The sequence below is a fragment of the Phragmites australis genome, chromosome 11, assembly GCF_958298935.1.
Source record: "Phragmites australis chromosome 11, lpPhrAust1.1, whole genome shotgun sequence".
NCBI lineage: Eukaryota > Viridiplantae > Streptophyta > Magnoliopsida > Poales > Poaceae > Phragmites > Phragmites australis.
Window position 1 is genome coordinate 19,597,139 of NC_084931.1, and position 12,624 is coordinate 19,609,762.

General features: G+C 47.3%; 1 protein-coding gene across 1 annotated transcript; it reads left to right on the forward strand.

The window, feature by feature from the left end:
* The first annotated feature begins 9,437 nt into the window (after window positions 1-9,437).
* On the forward strand, window positions 9,438-9,995 carry LOC133884037 (uncharacterized). The gene has a single exon (XM_062323436.1). The coding sequence runs from the start codon at window positions 9,438-9,440 to the stop codon at window positions 9,993-9,995; it is 558 nt and encodes a 185-aa protein (XP_062179420.1).
* Window positions 9,996-12,624: the final 2,629 nt, after the last annotated feature.

A 12,624-nucleotide genomic window follows, 5' to 3' on the forward strand; every position in this document is an offset into this window, starting at 1 on the left:
CCGGTGATGAAAAGATGCACATCGGAGGCTTCATCGGAGCAATTTACACAGAGAAGATGTAAAGGCTCGGATGACTCAAGATAACTCACCGAAAGATCTGGTGATGGATTTGAGTATACACCAAAGAATTTGCTGTTCAAAATTTTTTTGAGTGGAGTTGTAATGGCTGGTATCCACTGATGTACACATCAGAAAGTCTGGTGCTAATACTATTGTTGTCACCGGATCATCCAATGTTTACAGTAAAGTTGAGACGTTTGAGCAACCGCGAGTTTGAGGCTATAAATACCCCTCCACTCAGTCATTTGAAGGTGTGGTATACTGTTAGAGTCTATAGAATCCCATATACACTTGAGAAGACATCCAAACCACCAAAGTGCTTAAAGTGTTCATCCAAGGCAATTTAGCACACCATTAGAGAGTGATTATTGCTATTAGTCCTAGAGAGAAGTGTTGCTAGGTGCTGCAACCTAGAGAGTGGATCAAGGGGTGATCCAACCATATATCGAGAGGTACGTTAGCACCTTGAGTCTTTGTGATGCACTGGCAACTTGTTGACCCTTTGACTTGGTGTGGAGCGGCAGCAAGACACATGTACGGGGACATGGAGACCCTTGCCTTGGTGGCTTAAGCTCCGAAGTGATCATGATGACAAGGGACTGGAAGAGAGGCTTGTGGTAGGGTCTTACCTTAGTGGCTCATCCGGGTTGAGACCTTGTATTTATGACTTGGTGGCTCAATAGCTGTGACCGAGAGCATATCCTTGGTGGAGCTCCAACGTGGACTAGAGGTGGCATTCATACCATCAATACTACGTGAAAAATTCTTATGACGAGTTTGCTCTCTCTACCTTATTTACGTTTCCGCATTTACTTACTTGCAATTTACCTTCTTTAGGTTGCAAGCGCTTTGATCGGTAGAGTAGACACACTAGATAAACCTATAGAATATTTAGATAGAAATTGAGATAGGTTTATTTTATGAAGTCTTTGGAGCCGAATAGTTTCTAAGTATCCTAATTCACCCCCCTCTTAGGACGTCACTGATCCTTATAATAATGTCATGGCTGCATCCCATGACAAGGCTTACACTTCCCAGAAGACCTCTGATAAGTAGAAGAAGTTAGTATCGAGGGAGAACTCGAAGAAGAGATGGTGTACCTTCCAAGAGGCAAATACTCACAACATGGAGTTCTGTTGAACTAGGCTCAAGCAGCTCGATTAATAGTAGAAGGGCATGCACTTTGGGAAAGCCTCTTGTTCCATGCCATCAGAAGATGACGATGACGACCTCCCATTCCAAGAGGGCCCTCATGAGGTGAATCACATCTTTGGGGGAGGGGGTGGGGAGTCATCTAGTTACGAGTCCAGGAGACAGATCAAGAACAACGAGAAAGAGATCCTCATCATCACTCCTAGACTGCCCAAGGCCCTTAAGTGGGTGGAGGTCCCCATCTCCTTCGACAAGTCTAACTGTCCCGCAGTCATCAATCAACTAGGCCACTATCCGATAGTGGTTGAGCCCACCATCAACAACTGTATCCTAGAGTATATGATATCATGGGAACCCCTGAATATGTTTTTTACCTCAGAAAGAAGGACTAGTGGGGCCACATTTACATGGGTGAGGGAGTTCCACCTAAGGTGCCTGTTGGCCCAATGGCCTTTTTTTGGGATAATTGTCTGTGGATCATTCCTTCTATTGGGAATCGACTCTAATGACTTGATGGTCGATTCGTCCGGCGGGAAGACAACTAGCCTCCCATCCTGGATGCTCCAATTGCTGCTTCCGCCTGCGGGGCTGAGGCGAGCGTGGCTGGGGGTTGGTCTGGCTCAAGTGGTGCATCCCCTAAACTAGCCGAAGAAGGCTGGGCCATAAGTTCACCAAAGGAAATGCCTGTGCCACCATAGTCAAGCTACCTCGACCGATGATCGGCTCACAACTTCCTCAGACACTTCAGGGGGTGACGAACCTACGAGTTGTGCGATGAACGAACATGCACAACATCGTAATCTGCCTACTCACTTTCTTTGTACATATCTACTCAGGATGATGACTCAAGGAGAGAAAGAACCTACAACGACTGTGGAAACATAGTCATTATTTGGACTACAAGAGGCCACCAATTTTCGCCAAAGGAAGGGTTTCTTATTCGGATCTCTCTCTCCCTAACATCCATCGGGATGTCGTACAAAGCCTTAGGGACATCATCACAATGCCCAGGGTATTGGTCGACAAAAAGAAACTTGTCCCTTTGGAAGACCGCATTGCTTGAAAGGACTACGCCTACGATAAAGAATTTCTGTCATACACTAAAATGGCTTAGAGAACAATGAAGAGGTGCTCGGATGATATCTTTTTGCCGACCAAGGTCTCTTGTCAGGGAAGAAGACCCTGTGTACTCCTAGGCTAGGGATTCCCTAGCCTACAGAGGATTGATCCGATGCTGAATGAAGTCAAGAGTCAAGTCCCCATCAGTTAATCCTCGTTCCCTTAGCCGCTTGATTGCTATGAGGATCGTCTAGACTTGGGGCATAGGCTGGACTCGTGTTGCCCTGCATGGGTTTCTCTCCGCTCGAGTACTCTTGTACTCGAGGGGTTTCTTAACCTCACACTGGTAGTAAAACTAGTGTGAATGCCACCCTGACCAGGAGATCTTGGGTGAGAAGTAGAGGTACTCGCTGGACACCCCACTCCTAATGGCAAACCCAGCAGAGCTCGGACCATTGTTGGAAAGACCTTTCAAATGATAAAGATAGCGAAACACACTAGGTAAGGACTTTACCCCAATAAACGCCTCACACAGCTGAATGAAGATGCTCATCATGGTGATGGAGTTGGGATTGAGGCGAACAAGATTCATGCCATAGAAATCAAGAGTCTTCATGAAGAAATCAGAAGCCAGAAGCTGATGTCCACAGTAGGCAAACTCCTCGAACATCACGACTTCTTTGGTGTTCGAGATGGGGAAATCCTCCCCATTCGTTGCCCTCCATGGGACTACGCTCTAGGGAGGAAGCAAACCTTCTCCCGTGATCCTGTTCAGGTGGGAGTTATTCATGTCCGAGGCTTTCCATCCATTTGGAGAAGAAGACATGATGGGGTGATTTTGGGATGAAGGTCTGGGAGAGAATGTGAGGGTTTTCGATTGTGGGAGACTCATGATATGGAGGCTAACATCTACCTACTGCACCCGGTGATAAGGGGGTGTAGTGGCAATGTCTCCCTCTGTGACGCTGCTATCATTGCACCTGTGACAAACAGTAAAAATTTATGAACGCCTTGGCTTGTCTCCTTTTTTTGTTTTGATAGCTTGATGCCTCGAATACCCTTGGGAGGTGATTCTCATTAAATGTGATGCTTCTCGAGTTGGAGGATGTGACAGCTGATCAATACTCGAGTGCTTTTGCGACTGGAGTGGTTCCCAGTCATATAGGTTATGACTGGGTCAAATGTTATATTCGGTTGAATGCCCTTTTCTCGATTAGGAAGGACTGACCCAGGTGGGGAACCAATACTCAAATGGATTAAAGGATCCCGATGATTAGAAGAAACATTCTCGAAAAGTAAAGAGATGTTTGTAAAGGAGTTCAACTTCAGCTAAAGACTTTACATCAATTGGTGCCGATCTGCACCACAAAATCCTTGAGTCCTAGTTCTTTGGGAATCTTAGGATGAGCATAATAAAAAATAAGAAGAGAGATCTAATAAAATAATGTATGCCTCTGGTTCCTTCCTTCGTAGATATTGATGGGGATGAAGTTGCTTGTCACCCCATTGTTGTTGTCATCTCTGGAAGGAGGTGAAGAGGACGGCGAGGAGCCAAAAGACTCTATGACTTCCTCGTCCCCCTTGGATTTCTTCTCCTCCTCTTTCCTTGGCTCCTCTGTGAGAAGGATATAGTCCACCTCCTCTTGGCATGGAGCAGGGCTCCCAAGGGCAGAAAGGTCCTCCGACCACTTGAACTTGACCTCCACGAGCTCGTCGGCCACCACAACTTCTGTTACTTCCTCATCAGAGGAAATGGAGATGACCTCAATAGAGGTGACTGAGAAGGCGACTGAGGGAGGTGGAATGTTCGGAGGAGAAATTGGCGATGGAGGCAGCGATCCCATCGGTGAAGGCGGTAGAGGTCCTAGTGGTGGGATCCTCGAGTCTCTTGAGAAGGAAGAACACAAGGATGCCATTCCTAGAAGCTTGGAGGAAGATGAAAGAGGGTTTTTGGTTCGAGTAGCAGGAGCTCAGAGAATGCGAGCTTATGATATAATGCTCAAGGGGTTTTTGTTTATAAAGACTCGCTACTTTGGAAGTACTCACTTTATGGGGTGCAACAGATCCATCAAACAGTAACAGCAATCCTGACCTTTCAATTCTCAGTGTGGTACAGTGAGAGCTAAAGCACGCTAATTCATGATCTCTGGTCTCTGAGGAGGTCTACCAGGAGTCTAATCATGTCAACTCCCTTCATAAGTCGTGTGTGCCTGATCTAATGCTACAGATAAGGATGGAAAGTTTGAAGATTTTTTGGGATGTCCAACCAAGTGTTCAGAGCATTGTAACTTGATTTGATCGAAGTCTCTTTCAGGTAGACCCATCTCATGCAATCAGAGAAATTACCGATAGGAGGGATGCGGTCTGATTCGACCAAGGAAAATAACCATCGACCCTCTTCTGAGCAGAATTAGGAGGTTAGCTGATGAGAATATATAATTACTATATATTCTGTAGATATCATATATCATATAAGGGGTATATGACAATCGTACATATCCTACTCAATCCGGGGTTAGTCGTAGCCACCACAGCTTAAGGGTATACAGATAAAATATAAGAAAAATAATTTTATAGGATATGGAAGCTATCTCCTATTCGGTTGGAATCCTAGGGGAGCCTGTCAATTCAAAAAGATTAGGCCCAGAGGAGTATGGGTAGGTCACGCTCGAGTTTCCTGACTATAAAAGAAGGAGAGAGGGGCACGTTCAATGGAAGAGCCAAGCCAAGCCAATCAAAGCTAATTCAAGCAAGGATATGCCAATAGAAGCCTTATAGCAACTCGTGCCTTCGTATCTCTAAAGTGTAAAGTCGTGAACCCTCAAAACAGGTCTAGTCGAGTAAAACACAAACACCCATTGCAGATCCATGGCGGAATCAACCATCATTTAGCTAGATCTTAGCAGCAAAAACACAAAGTAATCCACCTAATTCTTACGACCAGATCCATACATAATCCCCTCTGTATGTGATCTTAAGAATAATCAAGGCAAGATATGATATATGACTATTATCCACCTCGGGGACCTAAATCTTTCCATGTCCCTCTTTACGGTACTCTTAAATGACTACGTAAATATCCCTATGTCCATATTACGAACAATAAATAGTTATGTACAAATCATAGGTAGATGTTCTCACTGAGGTAGAGTCAGAAGACAACCGTTGTGTCAGTATTACTTCAAACAGAGGTGAAATTATTTGCTCAACACAATAAACTGGTAATCCTAAATCTGTAGCCACATGAGACCTAAGGCCTTCCATCATTCAGAGATCATAGATGCACAAGATCATAAAACCAGCCTAGAAGCATCCGTTGTAGGGAAACAGTGTCCGATGCAGTGAGCCAGTGAATACTGGAGAGTCAATTATGGAGAGCAGAACAGAGGATGCAGTTGTTGACACTTGACAAGCACAGGGAATTAATAGGAGGCAATGTTGACCCAAGTCGGACAAAGCTGGGCCACGCTGTTTCTTGAAACATTTTTCTCTCTTAGGGTTCATGAAAGAAAGCTCCAAATGCTCGAGTTCCCCGGGTGTAACGGCAGATGGTGATGGAGGCAGTTTCAGCCGGCGGCTATCATTCAGTTTTGAGACACACACATATTACACACGCGTAGCCATCTTGGCTGATTGCTGGCCTGAAAACCAGAAAAGTTGAGCCTCGAAGATAATTGTGGAGAATTCTATTCTGACAGTGAGTGACACTAGTTAAACCGGCAGGAACTGGACTGCTAATTAACACAATTTACTACAGGTCACGGCCGAGATCACCCAAGGAAATGCTTCACAATATAAACATTTATGTACAGCTTGAGTCACAACCATGCATTTAAAGAATTAGATTCGTATGTAATTTGAGCCATTCCATCCTAAGTTGCATGTGAGTTGTAAGAAAATCATATGTATAGCACCCAAATAGGGAGGGCTATGCAAAAAAATTATCGATCATTCGGGATTGGACTTAAGAATGGCAAAGCTATATAGGAACAATACTAGAGTTGCAGAGCTGAACGGTTCTGTGACGCTACAGTCCTTGTTAGGTACAACCATGCAAGAGCTGTGCGGCACAGAAGGCTCAGACAACGATAAACGACAGATACACATAGCCTCGATGAGACAATTCCAAATGCATACAAAAATACGTCCTTTGGATGGTGGCACGTACAATTAGGGATGTGCCTGCCTCCTTTTCCATCATTTCAACGTTCAATAAACAACAAAACAAAACCCGTATTTCCCGTGTCTCCATTCTCTGACGCTTTTGAGGAACAATGATGAATTCTAGGCAACTGAAGTCTATCAGATCAGTAAATTCTTAAAAAAAAAGCGTATCAAATCATCCCAACGGTTGTTTTGTGGTTCAGACGACTCGCATGAACGACGTATACCATATCTCACTGCCGTAAAATGTTCTAAATAAAAAGAAATATCGGTGTAATAGGTAAGGGGTGACCTGCGTCGCCAAGTGTTAGCCAGTAGTAGTTATTGTTAAGACCACAACTACATTATGCGACTAGGGCGATGCTCGCGCGACTAGCCCTCTGGTCACGCAATGAGGTCTTGCGACCAGTCCTTCTTAGCCTACTCAAGTGTTTTCCCATCCCTAGGCATTTGCTTTCGGTGTGATATAGTCATGGAGCGGTATGGAATTGCAGTGATCCTTGCCGTAACATTTGATACCTCGGATAGTCTGACAGGTGAACATAATAGCGTTCGGTGATGGTACAGAATACGCAGGATGACCAGAGTAGAGGAGGCATGCCTATCCGACGCCATGATGAGCTAGGGGTAGTTGTCTTCGTCAGGGATAGGTCTACCAAAGGATTTGACACAACCCATTTATTTGTGTATCTTTGCCCCTATTATATAAAGTGGTCAAGACTTTGCTTGTAAGTGAGATATTCGGGAACAAGTCCACCCAGTTCTAAGATAATACATATGATGTATGACTATTATCCCATAAGAGGTCTGAACCTAGATAAATCTTGGTGTTCTTGAGTCTAGGTTGATACACGCATATAGAAAATGTGGATCAACACGTCCGTCGTCCAATATACCCAGGATTATTATAAGGGATCATCCCCCGATAGTTGATGTGCCAGGTAGGGGCATGTTTCTTCACGTTTTTGCAGGTATTGATACTATGGTTGGGCTACCCGTGACTGGATCCCCGACTATTGCGGAGTCCCGTTTCGAGGACCCCAACCGTCGCGAGGTCTTCATTATGGAATATGACCCAAACGAGTCCGATGTGCTCTAAGCATGGGATACCGAACTGGAGTCCGAGGACTTTCAGCCTGAGCGGGAGGTTTGCATGGCAGCCCATGCAGCCGGGGGCAACAACGATGATCAGGTCATGGGAACCGGAGGCAAGCCCCAGGCCGTAGGCCAAGAGGGAAACCCGCTAGGCATTGGGCATGGGGGAGGTCCTACTTTGCTCCAGCAATAGAAATGCTGCTCAGAGGAGTGACCACGTGAAGAGGAGATCATGATGGCATCCTCGTCAAGGCCGTCATGTTGCACAAGGAACGCGAACGCTGGGGGCTCCCCCCTCATGATGTCTCACCGCTTTGCGGTCAGCAGCTTGTCTACAAGGCCATGACCCCTGCGCAGAACCTCAGATTGTGCGGGTACTTCTTAGCTACTCACCGGTGGTGGTACTAGAGGGTTCACCGGGGGTACCATAGCTGTGCGATCTCGCCCTCTTGATAGAGACCGCCCGACGCCAGACCGCGGCAGCGGCCACCCTATCCTCTGTAAGGAATGATCAGGATGGTAGCCGACCGAGATCATGGTGGGCTCCATGATATGAGAAAACTCGCGCTCCCTTGACAGCAAGGAGTACGAGGTGACCCCCACCACGCTAGGGCAGTCCGCCTGCTGATCTGCATGACTCATTCCACCACCAGGACCTCTGCCACGTAATCTGAGGCCAGAGGGCCACCCGAAAACAGGAAGAGCGTGCCCGACGAGAAGACGAAAGGGGCAATAAGCCCTACCACTCACCTTCCCCTCGTCGAGAGATGTTAGACTCGTCCTTCCCCATGACCGCGAGACTGTCAGCTCTCTCCCCGATCGCGTGTTGCCCAGCAACGAGCGGCTCCCCGTTACTGGACGGGTGCAACGCTTATTCAGCTCGACTGCGAGGGGTGCACTCGTCGGATAAGTTTTGGCCAGTCCTAGCCAAAAAATATAATGGTTCAACCATTACAGAGGAGTTCCTACAGATCTACACCACCATGGTGCAGGCTGCATGAGGTGACGGGAAGGCCATGACAAACTATTTCCTGATCGCTTTGGCCGGTTCAACATGGTCCTGGCTGATGAATCTCCCTCGCGGGTCGGTTCAGTCCTGGGAAGACTTGTGCGACCAATTCATCGCCAACTTCCAGGAGACCTATGTCCGACCAAGGGTAGAGGATGACCTATATCAGTCAGGCAGCGGCATGGCGAGTCATTGTGAGACTACATCTGTCATTTCACCGAATACTGGAATACCATTCCAAGGATCACATGCGAATCTATGGTCATAGCATTCCGGAGGGGGGTCAGAGACCAGAAGATAGTCGAAAAGCTGGCCACTAAGGAGGTCCAGAGCACCACCGAGCTCTTCGAGCTCACAGACAAATGTACACAAGCCGCTGAGCATCGAAAGTGCTAGATCGGTGTGAAGCCACAGTCGACCTCCAACCATCCCGCTTCTTCCGAAGGAGTCAGCCAGAATGAGAAAAAGGAAAACAAACGCAAGGTTGGACCACATAATATCATGGATATTGAGCAAACTAGCGAGCCACGCCGATGCTTCAAGAAGAAGGACGGGAAGAAGGGCAGAGGCTACATCCTGATCCATCGTATTGACTCCCACGACTTGACCGAATGCAAGGTCATGCAAGGCATTATCAACTAGGAGCTCGAGGAGCGCAAGCCTAGGCACAACGATGATGGCAAGGTAGGGGCCAACCTCGGCTTTGGGATTCTAGCAGGCCGAGGATCTTTGAGGTAGCCGTGACATACTCCTAATCGAGGAGTACAAGTTGGTGATCCACGAAATATGCCTGCCAATGTCAGGTTTGAGTCCGCGATTGAAGTCGTTGGAGGTCCCCTTCACCTTCAGTCAGTTTGACCACCCTGCATGTGTCAAACGCCCTAGATGATACCCCATCATGGTAGAGCCCACGGTGCACAATGTGCAAATGGGTTGCGTACTGGTCGATGGAGGGAGTTCCATCAACCTTCTCTTTGTTGACGCGCTAGACGCTCTGCAAATCCTAATGAGTGAGTTGAAGCCATCTCCTCCCTTCTTCGGGATCCTCCTGGGCTCTTCAGCCAAGCCGTTGTGGGGGATTGAACTACCCGTCACCTTCGGTTCACCGAAAAACTTCAGAACTGTGATGATCCTGTTCGATGTGGTAGACTTTGGGACCACGTACAATGCGATCTTGAGTCGACCGGCAATGGCCCAATTCATGGTCGTTGTCCACTATACGTACCAGGCGATGAAGATCCTTGGTCCCAAGGGAGCCATTACCATAGTGGGCAACCGAAAGACAATCCTACACTGTGACAAGAGGAGCCTCGACATGGTCGAGTTGGCTCTTGAGTCGCAACCTGAGAACACAGGGCCGAGTAGTCGCCCTGAAAAGGTCCACGTCACCACTAGTTCCGTCGATCGGCTCAAGGAAATAGAAGCAAACCCTGACAAGATCAGAGCCATCAATTAGATGGGATCCCCAACCATGTTAAGGAAGTTCAGAAACTAACTGAGTGTGTGGCTGCACTGAGCAAGTTCATCTCAAGGATGTGAGAAAGGGGGCTGCCACTCTTCAAGCTTTTGAAGAAGAACATCCGCTTCCTATGGACGCCAGAAGTAGATGCACCCTTCCAAGATCTCAAAAGATACCTCTCTTCCCCTCTGGTACTAACCACTCCTTGACTAAACGAGGAGCTCCTACTCTATGTCGCAACCAGCACACAAGTCGTGAGTGCGGTCCTAGTCATCGAACGAGGTCTCTAGTGACAAGTATACTTTGTCAGTGAACTCCTACATCGTGAAGGCTTTGTACCCACAGACACAGAAGCTGCTATACGCCATGTTGATGGCCTCTTGCAAGCTTAAGCACTACTTCTAGGCTCATAAAATCAAGGTAATCTCCTTGCTCCTGATTAGGAAAATTCTCCATAGCAGGGATGTGGTAGGGAGAACAATGAAGTGAGAATTAGAGCTCAGGGAGTTTGATATTCAGTTCGTCCCCTAAACGGCTATGAAGTCCTAGGTGCTAGTCGATCTCGTGGCTGAGTGGTCGTCCTTTGAGCCCAAGCATGAACAGTGACCAGAGGCGGATGAGCACTAGACTATGCACTTTGACGGGTCGTTCACACTGAAGGGAGCGGGGGCTGGAGTGGTCTTGACATTACCAATCGGTGACACCCTCAGGTACGTGATTTAATTTTGTTTTTCAGGCCACTAACAATGTTGCAGAGTATGAGGGCCTCTTGTTAGGAATGAGAGCACCCTCTACACTTGGCATAAAATGCCTGTTAGAGAAAAGGGCTACTAGAGGTAAACCAAGTGGAAAAGGAGTTTCAGTGCTCCGGCCCGACAATGGCGGCATACCTCACTGAAGTGACAAAGCTGGAGCGACACTTTATCAGTTTCGAGGTTAAGCATGTCCTCCACAAGGTCAACTTCCTCGCTGATGAGTTGGCCCATCTAGCTTCTTCTCGCGAACCTGTCTCAGTCAGAGTCTTTGAAGAAAGACTCACATGATCATCCACCATGGCCTCGGGCCAACGTGAAGGGGATACTCCGCATAGAAACAAAGCACGTAAGGTAACACCTTTGGAGGCAACACCACCCTTGGTGCAGTCCTCGGGCGGCCATGATGTGGTCGCCCAGCTTGATTCGTGTATAGCATGGATAGGTCAGATCTTGGCATACCTACAGAATCAAATGATCCTTGATGATGACACATCAGCAGAAAGGTCATGCAGCAAGCCCACAGATACTCCTTGATAGAGAGACACCTTTACCATAGGGGGAGCAACAACATTTTACTAAAATGCATCACTCAGGAAGAGGGGAGCACAATGCTCTTTGATATCCACGGAGGCATATGTGGTAGCCACGCTTCATACCATATTCTGGTCGAAATAATATTTCGACAAGGATTCTACTGGGTCACAACCCTCTAGGGTGCTTGTGAGCTGGTGAAACGGTGCGAGCCGTGTTATTACCATGGTTGATAGACCAACCTACCAGGCCGCACTGCAAACCATACCACTCCCTTGGCCTTTCGTTGTCTGAGGGCTCGACATCGTAGGACCTTTCCCCAAGGCATTTGGTGTTTTTGAATTCCTGTTTGTGGTAGTCGACAAGTTCACTAAATGAATTGAGGCCAAGCCTGTCAGGAAAATCACTGCATGATGATTAAGTTCATACAAGGGTTGGTAGTGCAGTTTGGTAGTCCAAACCGCAGAATTACGGATAATGAAACTCAGTTCGCTAGTAGCACTTTCAAAGACTACTGCGAAGAGATCAGGACCAAAGTTTGCTACGCGTCGATTGCACACCCCCAAAGCAATGGACAGGTCGAAAGGGCCAATTAGATGACACTACAAGGGGTCAAAACCTGGGTCTTTGATGGGCCTAAGAGCTACTCGAGACTCTGGCTGGACGAACTCCCTATAGTAATTTGGTCACTGCGAATGACATCTAGCAGGGCTATGACCAAGACTCCCTTCTTCCTGGTTTTTGGCACTGAGGCAATGCTTCCCTTCGAGGTCGCCCTCCAGTCTCCTCGAGTGACCAACTACTCGTATGATGACCAGGTGGGACGATAGGAGGATGACATAAAACTAATCGAAGAGTTCCGCGATCGTGCTCTAATATGAGCAGCCCAATATCAACAGAGCCTCAGGCACTACCACAACCATAAGGTGTAGGAGCGAACACCGGTAGTAGGCGACCTCGCCCTTAGACATATTTAGAATAAAACAAGCTGAAACAAGCTCTCCCCCAAGTGGGAGGGGCTCTACAAGGTGGTCGAGGTTACCCGACCTGGTGCGGTCAAGTTAGCCATAGAGGATGATTGTGAATTACACAACTCCTGGAACATAGCTTAGTTGTGCAAGTTCTATGTGTAAGACTATTTGAAAATGAGCCGTGTCTTCTGTTTTGCAGGATCTTTCGAACAAGTGCGGAGTATGGCTTGTAAGTTTTTCCGATTCAAAGACAATATTCTCTATTTTGCAGGATCTCCCAGACAAGAATGGTCTTCCATAGGCATGTAAGTTTTTCAATTCAAGGGTCAGACCGCCTAGTCGGTAGCCTTCCTATCGACCAGGCGGTCG